This window comes from Rattus rattus, unplaced genomic scaffold (genome assembly GCF_011064425.1).
Source record: "Rattus rattus isolate New Zealand unplaced genomic scaffold, Rrattus_CSIRO_v1 PGA_scaffold_61, whole genome shotgun sequence".
Lineage (NCBI taxonomy): Eukaryota > Metazoa > Chordata > Mammalia > Rodentia > Muridae > Rattus > Rattus rattus.
The window spans coordinates 21,975-42,822 of NW_022651178.1; the positions used below are offsets into that span (position 1 = coordinate 21,975).

Consider the following 20,848-nt stretch of genomic DNA (forward strand, 5'->3'; position numbering starts at 1 on the left):
GAGAAGGAGGGGATGTGCTGCTGACCTTCACAAAGGATAAGTTATCTAAGAAAACAGACAGAAAGAGCCTTGCGGATATAGGTGTTTTAGGGAAGATTAAGTCTAAGATCTCCGAGACTATGGGGGAAAACGGATCAGTTAGTGAAATAGTTGTGGAGGTTAGTTGTCTAAGCAGATGTAAGTTGGACAACGTGAGCAGTGACGGGGTCAGAGATGAGAGGGTGTTGATGGGGACCTACAAAAGAATTAGATCCAGGATGCTTAGGGATGTTAGCAAGAAGATGGCCATTACTGTTTCCAGCAAAACTCATGGTAAGTTCATGACTAAGATACTCAAGGATAGCGGGGGAAGCCTTGAACAGATGATCGATAGCATGGCAAGCACCTGACCTAAGGAGCAGCAGGGGATGTATACATTCAAGTTGAGACTTCTTACAGAGCCAGACCTTATACAGAGACTTCAAATGATCATGGATGTAGACTTTGATACATCGCAGGATGTTTGGGGCAATAAGGATTGGGACATGAAAGGTGAGAGACGAACTGTTGAGGAGAAGGTTGATAAGAACATAAGTAAGAAGGTGTCCGAAAACATAGCAAGACAGCAGAAGGAGTTTTACCTGAGGGAGAAGATGAAGATCATCAAGGAGGAGTTGGGTGATTCCTCCTCCAAGGAGGTTGAACTAAAGAGAATAAAGCACAAACTTAAACATGGAAGATATCCTGCACACGTGGCAAGAAAGGCCAAGGAGGAGATTCAGAGATTCGAGATGTGTTCTTCTTACTCAAACGAGGCAACTATCATACGGTCTTACCTAGACTGGATCTTGAATCTTCCATGGTTGTATCTTTCTCAGGATGAAATGGATCTAAACAAGGTGAAGGAGACACTTGACAAGAGCCACTACGGACTGGACAATATCAAGCGAAGGATCATTGAGTTCCTTGCCGTAAAGAAAAAATCATCCAGGGAATCCGGAACCATTATTTGTCTTGTTGGTCCTCCAGGAGTTGGTAAGACATCTTTGGCCAAATCAATCGCGGAGGCGCTCAATAAGAAGTTTGTGAAGATATCTCTTGGGGGACTGTATGATGAATCGGAGCTTAGGGGTCATCGAAGAACTTATGTGGCCTCCATGCCCGGGAAGATAATAAGGGCCCTTAGACAGGCGAAGGTTAAGAATCCAGTTTTTCTTCTTGATGAGGTGGATAAGATCGCTGTTGGATACCACGGAGATCCCGTTCATGCTCTTCTGGAGATTCTTGACCCTAAACAAAATACAAACTTCAATGATCATTACATAGAGGAGGACTTTGACCTGTCGAAGGTTATGTTTATAGCCACAGCTAACTACGACGATAATATACCTGATCCTCTGTGGGATAGGATGGAAATCATCAATCTTAGAACATACACCGAACAGGAGAAGTTGAACATAGCCAAAAGCCACTTGATAACTGATGTTCTAAACAATTGTGGTTTGACCAATGACGACCTACAATTCACGGATGAAGCACTTATCTACATAATTCAGAGATATACTCGAGAAGCTGGAGTTCGGGGACTAAGAAGAAGGATAGAGAAGATAGTAAGGAAAGTGGTGACGGACATGATTATGGAAAACAAGGAAGTGAAGCTTATTGAGATTCCTCAGGTTAAGGAATACTTGGATTACGAACTATATGACATTACTCAGAAGGAGGACGACAACTTGCCGGGAGTGGTTAATGGAATGGCCTACACCGAATTTGGAGGAGATCTTCTTCCGTTGGAGGTAAATTATTTTGCCGGAAAGGGTAACCTATCCCTAACAGGGAACCTTAGGGACACCATGAAGGAATCTGCGGCCGTTGCCCTGGCGTTCGTTAGGGCCAATGAGGAACAATTCGGACTGAAGGAAAAATCATTAGACTGGAATAATATTGATGTAAATCTTCATGTTCCTGCTGGTGGGGTATCTAAAGACGGGCCATCTGCGGGCGTGACCATAACCACCGCCATGATATCTTCCTTCTCTGGAAAACCTGTATCCTCTAAAGTTGCCATGACAGGTGAAATAACGCTAAGGGGTAAGGTTTTGCCTATAGGTGGACTGAAAGAAAAGATAATCTCTGCCGTTAGAGGGGGAGTGGAGATTATTTTCTATCCGGAGGAGAATTCCAAACATCTATCGGATGTTCCTGATGATGTTAAACAGAAGATTAAGCTAGTTCCTGTAAAACACTACTATGACATATATAATCAACTGTTTTAGCCGTTGTTAGGCAATAGTAGTTCTTCAAGTTTTTACGTCAACAGGTTCCTAGTTCTCTTTTGGTTCCTGGTGGTGCCATTCTTCTTTTTGGCAGTCTTCCTGTTCATAAAGGAAATAGGAATTACCAACCGAAGACAGCAAATAGTTTTTTCCAGGTATCACAGACTAAGGCATTATGGATATGTACTACATAATTTTCTTTTCATGCTTGTTGTATCATCATGTTGCTTCAACCTATTATTTCTAATTTATTCCATCATAGATTTATATCTACTTGAATTCAACGTGTCCTATTCAACCATATGACACATACCAACACCGGGTGAACCCCCTACCAAGGATAGACACCTGTTCTTTACACTTATATTGGCCGGAACCTTCTTCCATATTGTGTTTGGCCTTGTTTACATCTACTACAATTTATACGAGACAGATTCCTACTTTGGAGATAATTGGAGGAAATATCTTATAAGGCATGTGATCAACGATGCCACCTGGAACCGCTTTCGGAAAAAACATCCTCATCTTTATTCTTTCTTATATGATTGGTTCTTGAGTAGGAAAAAGCTTAGACCCTATTCGAGTAGAGTAGGCCATATCTTTATAGATTATTAATTGCGTTAAAAGATTAGGAGGGGGATTAATGGTGTCTTAGCCAAGAGGAAAGGCATGGAGCTGCAACCTCCATATCGTCAGTTCGATTCTGACAGACACCTCCAACTGTCTATAGCTCAATCGGATAGAGCATTAGCTTGCGGAGCTAAAGGTTATAAGTTCGAATCTTATTAGACAGGCCAATTTTGAAGATCCTCCTCCGTTATTCTTTTGTCCGTCCAATAGAAAGAATACGGTTTAAAATTCTAGTACGACGGAAGCATTAGGACTCCTCTTAAAGTGCTTCTTGAACTCAGACAAAAGAAGTTTATTCGCAATATTAATAGGAGGAGTTCGGGACATAGCTTAGCTTGGTAGAGCGCCTGGTTTGGGACCAGGAGGTCGCAGGTTCGAATCCTGTTGTCCCGACCATTTGTGGCAGGATACCTCAGCTGGTTAGAGGGCTCGGCTCATACCCGAGATGTCACGGGTTCGATCCCCGTTCCTGCTACCAGAGGAAGCTTACCCAAGCGGTTATAAGGGGTCAGTCTTGAAAACTGATAGGCATGCAAGTGTGCGAGGGTTCGAATCCCTCAGCTTCCACCATTTTGATGTTTTGGGTTAGGAGAAGGGCTTAGTAGCCCTTTTCTTGATTTACTTTAGGCCTCAACTGGCACGCCAAGTTGTGGGCATGTCGTTCCAGTACATGGGATGTGCACAGAACTCTCATATGTTGTCCACTAGACTCTTCCTGAAGTCTAGGTTTGTTTCTTTTCCCAGTATGTTGTCGTCTCATCTATCTTTGTGGGCTTTGTACATTTTCTCGCATATATCCTTTAGGGGCTTTAGGTCATTTTTTTTATTCTGCTCTGCGGTTTTGTTTTTTTCTTGCAATGTTTGAAACATCCCCATGGGATTGCTATGATCATTTAATCTCTTGATATTCTGAGTCCACTCTTTATTTACATCTTCATCTTCGTCGGTGCTCAGCAGTTTATCTCCGTAAGCGCTGCCAATTGTTCCTTCACCGTATTGTTTGGCATTTTTTGATCCGGATAGGAATAGCTTAGCCGCAAGAGACGTTTGTTGTTTTTGTGCTTGTGGCAATGGAGTGGATTCGATATTTTTATGTTCTTTAGATTCACTACCCGAGAGTAATAATCCTCCTCCACAACCAGCACAAGCAACCAGACCACAGCCTGCGCAGGCTTTTGCGGCAGTAGAAGTGCTTGTTAAAGATGTTGCCATGATCTAAAAGGGATATCAGGAGTGATATCTCTTTCTTATATGATTGGTTAGATGTGATATCGTGATTGTTAGTTAATACCTAGGTTTAAAGACCGTGGCAGTTGATAAATATTTAAATATTTTTTGGATTTATGAGATTGTAGGCTTCGTTATGAAGACCTTTATATCTTTATTATTTAAGACCTAAATTTTTACGCCATTGTGGATCCTCTTGTTGTCAGTAATCAGAGTGTGCGCAGAAGCTTCATATATCGCCCACTAAAGTTGCTTTGTCGTCGTCTCCTAGTCCCTTAGCTTCCGACAATTCATCCCATTTGTCTTTGTGCGCTTTGTACATCTTGTCGCATATGTCTTTCAATGGTTTTATTTGATCTTTAGTGGATTTGTTTTTTACGTTTTTAAAAGCTTCGCTTAGTTGTCTGTAAGAGTGTTTAGGGTCTATCAGTCTACCTACGTTATTCTTTCATTCCTTATTAATTTCCTCTTCATCATCCACGTTTAGAAGTTTGTCTCCGTGTTGTCAACCTATTGTCCCTATAACATATTGGCTGGCATGTTTTGAACTGGCCAGGAATAGTTTTTTCTTTTCGGGTGAAAAGGATGGTTGGGGTTTTGGACGTTCTGGTTGATGTAGTGGTTTTTTAGATTCACTACCAGAAAGAATAGTCCTCCTCCACAACCAGCACAAGCAACCAGACCACAACCTGCGCAGGCTTTTGCAGCAGTAGAAGTACCTGTTAAAGATGTCGTCATTATCTAAAGGGGGGGTACTAGGAGTGATACTTTGATTATGCTATTTTTCAATCTTGATCTCAGGTGGATGGTTTGTCCTTTGCTTTAAAAGCCTCTTCAGCGGCACAATATTGAAAGATTTCGTCGGCTAAATCTTTCTTTTGTTCGGGCGTTGCGTGTTTTTTATTTTGATCTATGGTTGTTCAGTCGCCCGGCTTCCAAGAGTATACTTCCTGGCATGTGATTTTTAGTGAATCGGGATTGTTTTTTTGTTTCTTGACGTAATTAAATTTAAAGCTCTTGGGCGTTTGATGAGCTAGTCTTTGTTTATTGTTATTCCAGTTGCCTCGAGTTATGCTTTGCATTCATCTTCCATATTTATCACCTATAGTTCCTGAATTGTAACTTTCGTGTTCTTTCGCCATGCTAATAGAGTTGGCATAGACTTTGGGAGCGGGTTTAGGTGGCTGTTGTTTCCCCTCTTCTTCCCCTCGTATTTCTGGAGCACCGGATGAGGAGTTAATTAGTAAATATCCAGTTCCAATTCCACTTGTGATTATGGTGACTCCAATTCCAGCTTTAGTAGCTGCGGAGCTTATGTTTATTTTGTGCAATAGATGTTTGAGCTATGAGTGCGAGAATATTGGAATTATGTTCTATTAAGCATAGCTATGCTGATAGTTTAAGATTCCAATCCAATTGTTAGAAATGCTTTTAATGATTTGTGAGATTCTGTTGTAGGATAAAGTTTCAATATAAATTAATATGTTGGAGAGGAGTGTAGCTTGATTGGACTAGTTCTTCGTCCAGTAGGTGATAGCATTATTTCAGGGAAGCTTACCCAAGCGGATATAAGGGGTCAGTCTCGAAAACTGATAGACATGTAAGTGTGCGAGGGTTCGAATCCCTCAGCTTCCACCATTTTGGTTTGATTTACCTACGGATTAGGTTTCTATAAAAAGGAAGTGGCTGTATACGATTATATGGGTTTATAAATTAATATCTTTAGAGGGTAATAGGCGTGTAGTTCAATTGGTAGAACGATAGTCTCCAAAACTATATGTTATGGGTTCGAGTCCTGTCACGCCTGCCATTTTTTAGCACATGAATATATTTGTGCTCCATTCAGGATTGGGTGGAGGGTGAGTAGCGCTTATAGCCATCCTTTGTTTCGTTGCGGGTCTATTTTTAGGAGGTGTTGGTGCATCCTCCTACATGAAGAAGCAAATAGAGAATCAGCCGGCCATAAGTGAACAGCAGATTAGGGAGTTATACAGGCATATTGGGAAAAAACCATCCGAGGCGCAGGTGGCCAGAATTATGCACAACATTAAATCCAAGAAATAAAATCGCCATTATGGCTCGATTTGTTGTGAGTGTCGCCCATAAGGGCGATTCTGATTTGCTATCTAACCTCCCCGACATAGCCCTTGTGGGCCCCTCTAATGCAGGAAAATCCTCTCTCATCAATGCTTTGGCTAAATCAAGAATAGCTCTCATCTCAAATAAGCCAGGTAAAACCAGAACACTAAATTTTTATGACTTCAACACTCACTATGTGGTTGATACCCCCGGATACGGATATTCACACGCCTCTAAAACTGACAAATCTTCCCTAATGAAGATTCTTGATAATTATTTTCTAGGACCAAGATCAATAGTGGGGGTATTTCAGGTGGTGTCCAGCCACGGACTCAGTGCTAACGATCTGGAAGTCTCGGAATATCTATCCGGACACTTTCACAACTATATGCTGATTGTGAATAAGATAGACAAGATTTCCAAAAATCAATTGAAGAAACTTTTAGGCTCCATATCCGCGTCCACAGGCATTGGATCCGATTCTATCATTCCCATTAGTGCTAAGATGGGGTTAAATTTAAGTCTATTAAATTTAAAAATTAGGGAGTTTCTCAAATAATGACCAACCGATTCTCAACCTTACTTCCTCCTCCTAATCTCACTGGAGCCCTACATTTGGGCCACATGTGGAATGCAATCCTACAGGATGGTCTGGTTCGATACCATTCCAGAAGAGTTGGGCAGAACAATTGGTATTGGGGGTTTGGGGTCGATCATGCTGGAATATCTTTACAGATAAAGGTTGAGGAGTCCTTGAGGAGTGAGGGCATAGATAAGGTTTCACTTAGTCCAGAAGAGTTTCAGAAGAAGCTGTGGGAATGGAAGGATTTTTACGATGCGAGGATAACCCACCAATATAGTCAATTGGGTCTTGTTCTTCCCATGGACGAGAAGAGGTTCACCCTGGATGAGGCATCCGTAAACCATGTAATTGACGTATTTGGAAGACTTTACAAGGAGAAGCTAGTCTACAGAGCGGACAGATTGGTTAACTGGGATCCGGCAATAAAGACGGCTATTTCGGATACTGAGGTGGAATATAGGCCCGCAACCATAAAACTATATCGAATCAAGTATAGTGCTGAGGGTGAAGATTTAATAATCTCCACTACACGACCTGAGACTATATTTGGAGATGTAGCTCTTTTCGTAAATCCCGAAGACGAGAGATATACCCACCTGGTGGGTAAAAAGGCAAGGATTCCCCTAATTGATAGGGAAATTCCAATATTGGCTGATTCCTACGTTGATGCCACCTTCGGAACTGGGGTCCTTAAGTGCACTCCAGCCCACGATTTTGCCGATGCTGAATTGGCCCGAAGACATAAACTCCCCAACGTGATTGCATTCGATTTGGAGATGAAGATGTTGGAGGGACCTTATGTGGGACTACACAAGGATGAAGCCAAGAAAAAACTCATAGAGGATCTGAAGCAGAAAGGATTGGTGGAGATGGACAACTACAAGACTAATTTATCCTATTCTTCCAGAAGCGGAGCCATCATAGAACCGATGCTGAGTAAGCAGTGGTTCGTCAAGAGTTCCGTATTGGCACACAGGGCTTTGGTCTACTGGGAGAAGAATCCCGAATCTTTGGTGTTCATAAAAGAGAGCAGAGCAGAAGAATTCAAGCACATGCTGGAGAACATGGAGGACTGGTGCATCTCTAGGCAATTGGAGTGGGGAATTAGACTACCAATATATTTCGATGACCAGAATAATCCTTCTCTAATTCCATCCGAGAAGAGAGTTCAGTCAACGGATGTATTGGATACTTGATTTTCTTCTTCGCTATGACCTTCTATAGTGTTTGAAAATCGTCAGGAATTTCTTCCACTTTCCATCATGGTATCCGGCAAGGACATCCTCTTGCTTTGAATATCCAGGATGGTCTTTATGCATTTTTACGTTCACAAGTGTTTTCCTTTCAGGAAGGTATTTCTACATGGACTACTTGTGGACGACAGTAATAAAAAGATGTCCAAGTCGTCCAACAATGGAGTTGATCCCCTTGAATTAATCAAGGAACATCCCATAAGTACTGTAAGGCTATTCTTTTTCTCCCATACCAATCAGGATAACAACATTACCTTCTCGGTTCAGAAGCTCGAGTATTACAAGAAGGTCCTTCACAAATTAAAACACGCCAATGGACTTATAAACCATCAAATTTCAAACGGAAACTTGGGAACTCCCGAGGGACTAACTGCTAATGACAGGAATATTCTTGTGTATCTGGGCGAACTGGAGGAGAGACTTGCTGATCTCTATGACAATTGTAGATTCGGATTAATCGCCTCCGATGTTATGAATTTCGTTAGAGATAGATTCTGCAACAGATATCTGGAGCTATATAAGGTTCTCAACAAACACAAAAAGAATGACGTTGCATTCTTGAAGTATATTTGGAATCGAATGCTCATTCTCATGGAACCCATCATCCCCGAGTTCGTGAATGAATGCGGAATAGACAATTCTCTTGAGTTCTCCTGAGAGGGATTTGAGCCTATCCAAATGAATTGATTCTTCGAGTATCGAAATACCTTCGAAGCCATCAGGAAGAGAATTGATCTTCCGGCCAATGAAGAGCTCAAGGTTGAGCTGTTCGGTGATGAATGTTTAGACAGGGTCGAAATGGTGGAGTACCTTGGATATATAAACCATAAAGTGATTAGGGTTGGACCGGCTAGAGACGCAGTTTCCGCCACTAACACTATTTCCTTCGCCGTCTATGACGGAGAGTTTCCATTCTTTGCCGCTATCCATGTAGGCCCCGAAATTCTTAAAAAGTACCTAGACATGATCATGGAGGAGAAGAAGTGATTGACCGACGAAATAAAGTTCCTTAGACAAAGGATGAAGCAATTCGGACCCTCCACACCCCAGAATTTATTTAATGAGGTTTCGGCCAAGATCAGAAGATATGAGAGAGATTTGATGTTCTACGAAAACAATTACAGAATTTAGGGTTTAGGCTGTGATTCTTTTTTCTTTTCATTTTCTATATACCTCTTTATAGCTCCGAGCAAGGAATGTGTTGTAGTCTTTAGACTTCACGTTTCTCATAGACCCTTGTTGTATTGCTCTGTTCAGTATTTACCATTTTTTGTTAGTTCATTGGTTTTGTACTTGTTGTATTCTAGAAGAGGAACATTGTGCATCTCATCTTCTCATTCTCCTTGATCCGAATCGTTCTTGACTTCATTTTTTTTGCTTTCATCCTTCTCTTTAGGTTCTTCTTTGGGAGTAGGTTCTGGGGCCGGTGGGGGTGGGGGAGCTGCAGGAGGTGGTGGAGGCGGAGCTTCCGATTCTTCTGTAGCCGTCTCTTCCTTCTTTTCTTCTTCCTTTTCCTCCGGTTTCTCCTCCTCTTTTTCTTCTTGTTTGTCTTCCTCTTTCTTATCTTCTACATCTTTCTCTTCTACTGTAGGTTCCTCAGGAGCCTGAGGAGAACCTTCATTTCTATCAAGGGGCTTTACGTTTAATATGATCCCCGCCAGATAGGCGGTTACCATTAGTGCACAGGCACCACTTGGTAATCAGAATCACTTTCTAACAACACTTTTAGTTCCCAAAGGCCGTAAACTCACCCCATAATAGCAAAACACTTTTTCCCTAGTCCCAAAGCGCCTTCCATGAGATTATGCCTTCTCCCGATCATTACTCTATTAATAATTCATGGAGGAATTATTCATCTCCAAACCCAAACCAACACATCATCTAGTATTCATAACCCTTTCTCTAATACTTGCTTCAAACCTTCTACCCTTACACCCCCACAAACTCCCCTTCATTCTCCTTTGAATTTTGGCCATCTTTTACCTTAGAATAAGATTCTCAATTATCCTGCTCATAGCATTTCTTTCATCTGTTCTTTTATCAATACAAACCCTCCTCAACCAACTCCATCATCCAGATAATAAAACCTATCTAAATCATCTCAACACTCTTTTCTCTACCAACAAATGAATTCTTAATTTTCTCTCTACTCATTATTCTCCCAAAGTCTCCTCCACCATAGGACTACTGGTTTTCAACTCCAAATCTTCCCATCTCTATCAAACCTTCCAAAATATGGGAATTCCTTATTTACTATCCGTTAGTGGCTTACACTTTATCATCGCACACCAACTCCTAATCAGAATTCTTCCCTCTAGAAAACTAATCTTACCCATCTTACTTCTTTATTGGTCCTCTATAGACTATTCCATCCCTGGATTAAGGGTAATATTGGGTATGCTTATATCTCACAAATATGAAGGACTTCACAAATGATCCCTAACCGCTCTTCTTATTCTCCCCTTTAATCTCCGAATCTTCCGATCACTATCCTTTCTTCTTTCTTACTCTTTTTCGTTTTTATTCGCACTCAATAGACAAACTTTCTCAAGGACCTGAAAGCTTTGACCTTGTTCTTATATCTCCGCTTTCCTTATGTCCACACTAATATTTCTACATTTCAAGCCCCACACCATACATTTAACCGCCATTCCTTTTTCTTTGCTATTTGCCCCTATAGTTTCCTTGCTATTTGGATTTTTCTTTTTCACCTGATGGTGCACCTTTCTAGATCCAGTACATGTATTTGTCTCCGACTGAATTTTTTCCTTATCTAATAGAATCAATGAATTCAACATCAATCACACCCTTTTCTATTGGGATCTAAACCTATCTTCACTCTCATTATTTCTTTTCGGCATCTGGGTTCTTTTTCTCTGGAGGCGCACCGTTAAGATTTAGCCAAATGACAATTCACTACCATTACTCCACGGATCATGGGCTTCTTGATCATATTGTGGAGGAATTCAAGTCCAAACATCCTCATACCCTTCATCTAAGAAGGCCCTCTTCTACTGATCTAGAAATGTCCCTAATTCAGCAGAGCCTACTGTCTTCTCATGAAAACGTGGTAATCGAGGATTACTCCGGTCCTTGGGAATTATTGGACACTATGGTTAGATATTCTGGATCTGAAAATATTCTTATAGTTGATGAGAAACCTCCTCACGAGGCAATACTAGGATTATTAGACAATGAGGATTGGGAGTTAAAACCGCTTAACCATCGAACAAAAAAAAGCTACCTTAAATCTCTTCTGTCCGGCAAATATAAAGACCTAAAACCCTCCAAGTACATCTTGGGGGAAATAAAGAAACATCTTCCTACCTCAGCCGCTTCCATAAATGAACTTTTGGAGAGAATTTCTCAACTTAAATCCATAGATAAACTCAATGACAGAATGCTAGTGCTTGTTCTTAGGGATGTTCAACACGAATTTGTATTTTTTCATTTTTTCAATCTCTATCTCTCCGATGACCTTTCCAAGTGACTTCTGTTCTTCCATGGATCCGTAACAGGAGACCTTACATTCAAGCAATTTTCCTACGCATTATCATATAAGTTGTTGGAGCTTAAAAAATACCTATCTGCAAGCAAGTTTTTCTCTAGGGACCAGGAGGTCCTAAAATACACCCGGATAGCTCCTTTCGAGCTTCCTTATTACAAGGACTTAACTAAAAAATTTTGCAATCTTCTTGGTTGGGTGGACTCTTTTATAATTGATCTTTATAAAATTCATTTCGCTGTTGTTTATTCGTCTGAGTGTAATATTTCTCTCCTTAAATACTTTCTACTAAGAAAACACGAAGAGTTACTGGCAATAAAAAGGACAAATGATTAGTAACGATTACAAATCCTTATATAACTCGCTTCGAGGATATATAGAGTGTTTAACCAACAACTCTCTATTCTATTCTCTAGAAAATAATAGATCCCAGATCTCCGAGGCGGTTCTGGAGGTGCTGGGTTTGTTTAGGTTCTTGGCCAAGGCATCCGGTTCTAGGATATCTGATGCAGAAAATTTAATCGTCAATTTCAAGCAACAATATGCAATTGAGACCGCCGAAAAGCATAGCGTCTCTGATTACTCCTCCAAGACCATTGAAGAGCTCAGGGATGAAGTTAATTACCTGAGGGTGTGCGTAAATAACATATGTGATATTGACTTGGACAAACCTGAAGTGATCCAGGACATCGAGTCGAAAACCCAAACGGTACACCATTTTCGACAACAGCCGGATTCTGTGGCTGTATTCCATAATGTATTCAGCGAAGACATAAAACTTACCAATGAAAATTTGGGCCAGGAGTTGGGTGAGTTATTGATAAAAAGCCATGCTCGTGAATTGCTTAAAAGGGACATCAATAACGGATCCGTTTACATCTATAAAACCAAGCCGGGAGTAAATGTAATCCTAAAGTATGTTCTTTTGGCTATAGTCGCTATAGGAATGTGCTGTTCTGTCACCTCCTTTGTGATGGGGTTGTTTGTTTCAGGATCGGGTTACATCATCCCTCTGTTGGCCCCATTTTTCTCGTTGATTTTTATGTGATTGGGGATGGGAGTACAAAGGTCTCTTCAAAACGACAATTTCAAGTATTCTTGACAGAAGAAGGGTTTCACCCTGAGGAGCTTTATTGTTACCTTGACCATGATCATTTCTATTTACTTATGTTTTCAGGATGGATCTAAGTCACCAACAGGTAGCATAAAGGTGGTGTTCATAATATCTCTGGTGTCCATGTTTGTGTACGTGTTGCTTTACCTTCTATCCTATGTTTGTCTACAACCCCCAAAGAATGATGATCTGATAGCCTCCATAATCAATAAGTACTCCTCCGATATTTCTTCCCAAGGCGTTTCTTTCAAGTAGAGTTTGTAGAACAGAAGACTAAGACGAACTTACTTAGGAAGCTTCAGGAAAATAGATCCCTCTTATTCTTGGGGTTGTTTACGCTGGGTTTAATCTCCACCATTCACAGTATTTATATACATCCTCTATCTTTGCGCATCTCCTTAGCTCCACTATTCCTTATGTTGTCTGGATTCTTGATGGGTCCGGCTATAGGGGCATTAAATGGAGCTATTGTGGATACGGTGGCCTATGTTTGTACCGGCGTGTATGCCTACTCTCCGTGATTTCTACTACAGGCTATTTTTATTGGAGCATTGGGAGGCGTAGGTCGAATATTTAGGGATAGACAGGTGTATACGTGACTTCTAATCTCAACTACTGGACTTGGAACCATAGCCTACCTATGCTTATTCCCCACTTGAGAGAGTGCTATATTGCTTTCGTCTTTGGCGTTGTGCATTTGGTTGCTTTACACTATTCTTCCTAAAAGTCGAGAGAACGCCATTCTTCTCCTTATTGTTGCACTTTTTATATATGTTGTTTCCTTAGGAATAGGAACAATTGGATCTTTCCAATTGCATAGCTCTTTATCCCCTCTATTCTTGAGGGCTAGATTGATTAAGTCCTTGATTTATTGCGTGGGTTTTGCTGCGTCGACAAAATTACTTACGCATTCTTATATATAAAGGAATATATGAGACCGTTTAGAAACATTAGCAATAAGCCTCAACAATCCAAGAAGGTCTTTCACTTCTTTGAAACTGTATCCCATTCGGTGTTTGTGGTGATAGTTGGGTTATTTACTACTCTTTTCCTGTCGTTTCTGGGGCTTTCTCTTTTGTTTTTTGATCCCGTCTACAATCAGGTGGTTCTATTTTGCCTGGTGGGAATGATTTTTTTCTCGTGGTCCTACAAGATATTTCTAAATAAAAATTCCATCTATTTAAGGAACCTAACTTATGAGAACTTTTCTATTTCGAGAAAAAAATTGGTGTTTTGAGTGGTATATACCTTTAATTTCTATTTACTTTTTATTTGATTTTTGCTTATAGTCATTGGCTCCACAAACGGATTTAATATAAAGTTTCCTACGGATGATAACAAGTTGGCCTTTGTGGCCACAGACGCAAAGACCACTAAAATTTTGGGGTTCGTGCTGATATGCGTACACATGTTTTTGTTTGTGCTCTTGAAGGCTGTGATTTACTATTGGGATAGGATCCTTAAGTTTGCATTTAGTGAATTCGAAAAGAGAAAGAAGGCGTTACAGTCCGTAAGAAGTAGAGCCGAGGCACTTTAGTACATTATGTTGTCCCTGAGGTATCACAGACAGTACCTGTGGATATTCTTTATTCTGTTCTTTCTTTTGATGTGTGGCGCTCTATGGATGGACTGTTATTTTGTTCTGAATGGCTCTAATTCAGGCTCTAGCTCTAGCAAGTTTGAACTCAAAACACCGCGCTTTATTAACGTTGCATGTGTCTTCATTTTTGCGTTGCTTTCAGCGGTGTTTCAGAACTATTTGTCCAGAGCCATCTTCAAAACCGATCTCTTGGCGGCCGATAGAAGGAATTGGATGGCTAAAAAGATTTTCCTGAAGCGCAAAAGGAAGTTAAGGAAGTGTGTAAAGCGAAGGAATAGATTGTTTCTAACTCTTGGATTTTTGGCCATCCATATTTTCAACTATATTCCACTGATTATTCTTTGGAGTTTGCTTGTGGCAAATGTAAGTGGAGTTTCTGATGCCTGCAAATTTACTAATTTCACCCAAAGATCAACCTTATGTCCGGAATTCTTTGTTCCGGCGTTAATGATAAGATACGTTTCATGATACTTCACCACCATGCTTTCCAAATTCAGTGCATTTAAACATATGCCTAGACGTAGACTGATGGTTGTGGAACCCATTAGTATTTAGATAGGTTATGGCTACTTCAAAATCCTTTATTTCAACCTCGTTCACGGAGGCATACATGATATTGGTGGCCATGTGAGCCCTTACATTTATCTTTTGCATAGGGTGTTGGCTTTACAACAAGTCCATTGCAAAGTGCAATTCATATTCCACTATGCCGACATTCACATTTCTTACCTTTTCGATGGTGCAGTGAATAAGGAAGACCACTTATCAGATTCTTGGTCCATCCTATAAAAAGGCGGTACCTTTTTTCATCTACATCATAGCCGTCTTTTGGTTCTCTAATATTCTGTCCATACTGGGATTGGAGCCGCTCGGGAGCAATCTTTTGATACCGTTTACTACTGCAATGATGGTGTTCTTTGGAACCGTAATATCGGGACTAATCTATAGGGGGTACAAATATTTCGCCGACTATGTAAAGTGGATAAAGATAGGTGGAAGAAAAATCTTTCCTATTTTGGACCCATTCAGGGTTATTGGTGAGTTGAGTAAGGTCTTGTCCATGAGTTTTCGGTTGTGGGGTAATACCCTTGCAGGATCTCTTATTTTGTTCATAATCTACGACATGATTACGGTTGGTGGTTCTACTGGTGGGTTTTTCGACAGCGTCAATTACCTTGGACCAGTTCTTCTGCCCTTTTTCGTATTCCCAATTCACATTTACTTTGATATCTTTGGACCGGCATGCCAATCAATGATATTTATACTGCTGACCATGTGCTTCTGGGCATTGGCAAGACACGGCGAAGGAGCCTCCGCAAAGAACTATGATGTGAACGTGGACGAGATTATTAGTTAAAATAAAATAAGTCCATTAATTACATGCTGCCTTCTGTACTTAATTCTTTAGTTACTTTAGCCGGAGATGGTAAGCACTACGGTGCGGCTCTTGCGCTATTGGCCGGTATGGGCGCTGCTATGGGACAAGGTTATATCGGTGGTAAAGCTATAGAAGCTCTTGCTAGAAACCCAGAGGTTGAAGCTCTAATCTTCAGACAATTTATTGTTGGTGCAGCTATTTGTGAGTCTGTTGCCATTTATGGTCTTATTGTTTCTGTTCTATTGTTGTTTGCAGTTTCTTAGAAAGCCATTATATTTGATGCATATTCACTAACATCATTTAGTGGTACGGGGGAGTTTTCTCCCCTTTCAATTTAGTCGGTGATATTTTTACAGACTGCAACTTTTTCAGAAAGAATCTCTGAATTTATACGAAACTCTTTAACTATGAATGTTTGGGTATTACTAGTACATTTGATTTCCTTTGTTGTTATCTTTTCAGTTGCTGCTATCTGGTTGTGGAAACCTACCGTTGATTTTGCTGCAAGACAGAAGAAGGTGTTGGAGAAACAGAAAAAGGACTTGGTTGTAAATAATAGGGAAGCTAGATATTTCCTTGGTCTTCTTCGAAAGGAGAAGTATGAATTGATGTTCGCTAAACGAGCAATCATTAAGGTTGCTACAGAGGAGGCTGAAAAGATGAGAGTTGAGGCAAGAATTGCGGCTGAACAAATGCTTAAGGAATCACAGATTAAAGCTGATGCGAAAGTGCAAGCTATTGAGGAAAGAGCGAGGGAGAGAGTTGGACGATACATTGCGGATGCTGCTAAAGAACTTGCCGAAAAACTTGTTGACGCAAATCTGAATGATGCCAACAACAAGGCAGTGGTGGATGCCTACATTAGTAGCCTTAAGGACAAAAAGATCATTTCCTCCGAAGAGGGTAAAGTGTTTCACTAGTAACGCCTTGAGATTGTGTTTGGTACCGTTTATTGCATACAGTCGATTTCCAAGGTAGCTAATTCTGTACTTGGTCTATTCGAAACAAGGCCTGCACAGGAGACGCTTCTTGCGCAGATAGAAGCGATTCTTAGGGAGATGGAAGAGTCTCCTGATATTCTTTTGTTCTTTGAGGATAGACACGTAAATAAGGAGGAGAAGAAGAAAGTTATTGATCTATGGAGGGGGAGTCTTCACGAATATTTCGTTAATGCCCTGCACTTCATCGCTGATACTGGGTTGATTTTCTATATCAAGCTCTTTTTGTCCACCCTTAAGTCAAAGATACTGGAGCAGATAAAGGTAAAAAGAGTGTTTATTTATTCGGCTTTTGATATTGTTCCGGAGCAGAAACGTGAATTGGAACGCATATGAACTGAAAGATTGAGAGAATTTACCTGTGAGTTCATATATGCCATTGATAAAAGTCTTAAATTAGGAGTGAAGGTTCAGGTGGATGACTACATGGAGGAATTTACTGTGCGGTCGAATTTAATGCAGTTGAAATTAAAATTAGATACTATATTCTCCTAAGAGTTTGGTTATCATTATTTAGTTTGCTGATATGTCGGAGCTGAAACTAGATTTACATACGGATGCGATCAGGAAGTTGATCCGCAACTACCAAACAACCACAGTTACTGTTGAGACTGGAGTGGTTATAACCAATTCCGATGGTATCTTGAGCATCTCGGGCATTAGCGATGCCAAGTTAAATGAGATTCTCATTGTTAAGGAGAACCTGTATGCTCTTGTTCTTTCTCTGGGTTCCGATTTGGTTGGAGCAGTTATGCTTAGTGAATACCAAAATGTTTTTGAGGGGGATGAAGTAAAGAGAACTGGAAGAACATTTTCGGTTCCTACTGGATCGCAATTATTGGGTAGAGTGATCAACGTTGTTGGTGCTCCTATAGATGGTGGTGCGGAACTTTCTAATGCTCAATTCGAACAGGTAGAGAGGCAGGCTCCTGGGGTTATGGCCAGACAGTCGGTTACAGAACCTCTTTATACGGGTATTCTTACAATCGATTCTCTGATTCCAATAGGTAGGGGGCAGAGGGAGCTTATTATTGGTGACAGACAGACAGGTAAAACAACTATTGCTATAGACGCCATCATTAATCAAAAGGATCAGAATTGTAACTGTATATACGTTTCCATTGGACAGAAAAACTCTACCCTATTCCAAGTTATTCAGAAGCTGAAGGAGAAGGATGCTTTAAGTTACACCACCATCGTAAGTGCATCCGCTTCAGATCTTCCGTCACTTAAATATTTGGCTCCATTCGTTGGAATCACTATAGCTGAACAGTGGATGAAGGAAGGTAAAGATGTTCTTATTGTGTATGATGATCTCACACAACACGCTATTGCTTACAGGACCATGTCACTGCTTCTTAACTTTCCTCCAGGCCGTGAGGCTTATCCTGGTGATGTCTTTTATCTTCACTCTCGACTTCTGGAAAGGTCTGGTAGGCTTAATAAACAGCATGGAGGTGGGTCTATAACGGCTCTTCCTATCATACAAACACAGGCTGATGACATTTCCGCTTATATTCCAACTAATGTCATCTCCATTACTGATGGACAAATCTTCCTTAAGAGCCTCTTGTTTAACTCTGGACATAGACCTGCAATAGATGTAGGTCTTTCAGTTTCTAGGGTGGGTGGTTCGGCTCAAAAGGCCGCGATCAAACACATGAGTAGTACCCTTAAGCTGGAACTTGCCCAATACTTTGAGGTGCTGGAGTTTTCTAAATTTGGATCCGAGCTGAACGAACAAACTAAGACAACATTGAATTTGGGTTCAAAAATTCAGAAGTGCTTGGTTCAGAGTCCGAATTCTCCGCGATCACCTGGACAGGAACTCTTCCTTCTTTTCATGATCAAAGAGAAGCACATTCTTAGAGTTGAGGATACCGAGGATGTTCCGGCTTTCTTGGATATAGCTCTTAGAAAATTCAAGGAGAGTGGATTGGAATACAATATCGACCTTAATGTGCCAACCTCTCTAGAACATAGGGAATTAATGAAACAGGTCGTGACCGACGCATATGCTGAGTTCATGATCAGTAAAAGTCGTTAAAGCGTGCTGCCTTGTTTAATCTACCGCAGATCAATAAGAAAATAAAGTCTATTGGGGTAACTTCAAGGATTACCCGTGCACTGGAGATTATCTCCACAACCCATCATCACGCCTACAGGGAATTACAATCTCAGTCCCTACCTTACTTTCAGGGCATCTACAATATTTTTTATGAACTGATGACTGATCCAGAACACGATATAAGGGAGACTAATAATAGATTTTTATCTTTCGACACTGAAAAGAAGGAGTTGTGAATAGTAATTGGATCCGACATTGGAATGTGCGGCGACATTAACGACCGAGTCATGAAACACCTTCAATCTTCATTTAGACCCAAGACTGATGCCCTAGTGGTTGTGGGTAAAAGGTTAGCCTCTCACCTATCTTCTGGATTCGGGGACAAGATCATGATCGCTATGAGTAGTGAAATGAGACCTAAGGATTCAAGAAACAATCTTAGGGATATAGTGAAAAATGTGTTTGATACCTTCATGAACGAGAACTATCAGAGGCTGTCCATTCTTTATGTGAAAGATCACAAGTCCGGAACACTGGACAAAGTTACGGTTCTTCCCTTTAGGGAAGATTACTTTGAGGGAAGGAAGAAGGTTTTTGTCAAGACATGGGACCATAAGATGTCCTATCCAAACGCTATTTTTGATTTGTTCCCGCAGTATTTGGAGTGCATCTTCCTTTCTGCCGTAATTAATTCAAAACTTGGAGAGCATTCGGTGCGTAGAGAGATGATGCACAACGCCACCAAGAACGCTACAGAGCTTTTGGATGGATATAAACTTTTGTTTAATAAAATGCGACAATCAAGCATTACCCAAGAGATTACAGAGATAGTGGTGGCGTCCAAATTCAAAAAGAAAAAGTAAAATAGTTTTAGTAGCGAGCTATGTCTGTCAAATCCGAGGGAGTTATCTATCAGGTGTTTGGTCCCGTTGTGGACGTCATCTTTGAGAAATCTTCACAGCCGATGGTCAACGAAAGGCTAAATGTGATGGATGAAGGAAACAAGATACTGGTTGCACTTGAGGTTTCTCAATTGATTGGAGATGGTGTTGCCAGATGTATTTCGGTTGGAGACACCGTAGGATTGAGTAGGGGTCTAAAGGTTAGCAGAACATTCGACAGCATTACTGTTCCGGTAGGAAGGAGTGTTTTGGGCAGAATGTTTAACGTGCTTGGTGAGCCCATAGATGGAGAGCATTTTGATACAAACGCTCCAAAAAGATCCATTCACGCTCTTCCTCCTAAGCTGAAGGATCAGTCCACAGAGACCAAAATTATGGAAACCGGCATAAAGGTTATTGATCTTCTGTGTCCATATGCTAAGGGAAGTAAGATTGGGTTGTTTGGTGGTGCCGGCGTGGGAAAAACAGTTGTCGTTACAGAGTTGATACATAACTGTGCCATGGGTTATGGTGGAATGTCCATCTTTGTGGGTGTTGGTGAACGTAGTAGGGAGGGTAACGATCTGTACTTTGAAATGAAAGAATCTGGGGTCTTGAAAAACACCGTTCTTTTGTTTGGGCAGATGAATGAGACTCCCGGAGCAAGAATGAGAGTTGCTCTGTCCGGATTGGCTATGGCTGAATATTTCAGGGATGAAGAGGGAACAGACGTTCTTCTCTTCATCGACAACATTTTCCGTTTTTCGCAGGCAGGTTCTGAGGTTTCGTCTCTTTTGGGAAGAACTCCTTCTTCGGTCGGATATCAGCCAACTCTAGCCTATGAAATGGGACGTTTACAGGAGAGAATTACCTCCACTAATAGGGGGTCTATTACTTCAATTCAAGCGGTTTATGTTCCGGCCGATGACATCACCGATCCCGCCCCTGCTACTGTTTTTGCCCACTTGGATGCTAAGGTTGTTTTGGACAGGAAGATTGCTTCTTTGGGAATATATCCGGCCGTTTCTCCTCTTCAGAGTTCTTCTAACTGGTTATCTCCGGAGTTGGTGGGAGCTGAACACTATGCGGTGGCCAATAAGGTTGTGGAAATGTTACAGAAGTGTGAGGAGCTTCAGGACATTATTGCCATCATGGGTATTAATGAGCTTTCAGTGGAGGATAGATTGACCGTATATAGGGCTAGAAAGATAAGGAACTTTTTCTCTCAGCCTTTCTTTGTGGCTGAGAAGTTCACCAACATGCCTGGGAGATATATG

General features: G+C 41.0%; 5 protein-coding genes and 4 non-coding genes across 9 annotated transcripts; all 9 read left to right on the forward strand.

The window, feature by feature from the left end:
- The first annotated feature begins 470 nt into the window (after positions 1–470).
- LOC116889717 (lon protease-like) lies at positions 471–6,176 on the forward strand. Its single transcript, XM_032890596.1, has 2 exons — positions 471–2,070; positions 6,022–6,176. The coding sequence occupies exons 1-2, from the start codon at positions 471–473 to the stop codon at positions 6,174–6,176; spliced, it is 1,755 nt and encodes a 584-aa protein (XP_032746487.1).
- On the forward strand, positions 2,976–3,049 carry Trnar-gcg. The gene has a single exon. It is a non-coding gene; the product is annotated as a tRNA-Arg (tRNA).
- On the forward strand, positions 3,205–3,278 carry Trnap-ugg. The gene has a single exon. It is a non-coding gene; the product is annotated as a tRNA-Pro (tRNA).
- On the forward strand, positions 3,287–3,360 carry Trnam-cau. Its single transcript has one exon. It is a non-coding gene; the product is annotated as a tRNA-Met (tRNA).
- On the forward strand, positions 5,847–5,919 carry Trnaw-cca. The gene has a single exon. It is a non-coding gene; the product is annotated as a tRNA-Trp (tRNA).
- A 10-nt stretch (positions 6,177–6,186) lies between the features above and the next one.
- Positions 6,187–6,750, forward strand: LOC116889718 (probable GTP-binding protein EngB). Its single transcript, XM_032890597.1, has one exon. It carries the CDS (start codon positions 6,187–6,189, stop codon positions 6,748–6,750), a length of 564 nt encoding a protein of 187 aa, XP_032746488.1.
- Positions 6,751–17,148: 10,398 nt separating this feature from the next.
- Positions 17,149–18,669, forward strand: LOC116889719 (ATP synthase subunit alpha-like). Its single transcript, XM_032890598.1, has one exon. It carries the CDS (start codon positions 17,149–17,151, stop codon positions 18,667–18,669), a length of 1,521 nt encoding a protein of 506 aa, XP_032746489.1.
- A 281-nt stretch (positions 18,670–18,950) lies between these two features.
- On the forward strand, positions 18,951–19,553 carry LOC116889721 (ATP synthase gamma chain-like). The gene has a single exon (XM_032890599.1). The coding sequence runs from the start codon at positions 18,951–18,953 to the stop codon at positions 19,551–19,553; it is 603 nt and encodes a 200-aa protein (XP_032746490.1).
- A 20-nt stretch (positions 19,554–19,573) lies between these two features.
- On the forward strand, positions 19,574–20,842 carry LOC116889722 (ATP synthase subunit beta-like; the record flags this gene model as incomplete). Its single annotated transcript, XM_032890600.1, has 1 exon — positions 19,574–20,842. A coding segment is annotated over exon 1 (1,269 nt), but the record flags the coding sequence as incomplete, so codon positions are not given.
- Between the last annotated feature and the right edge of the window lie 6 nt (positions 20,843–20,848).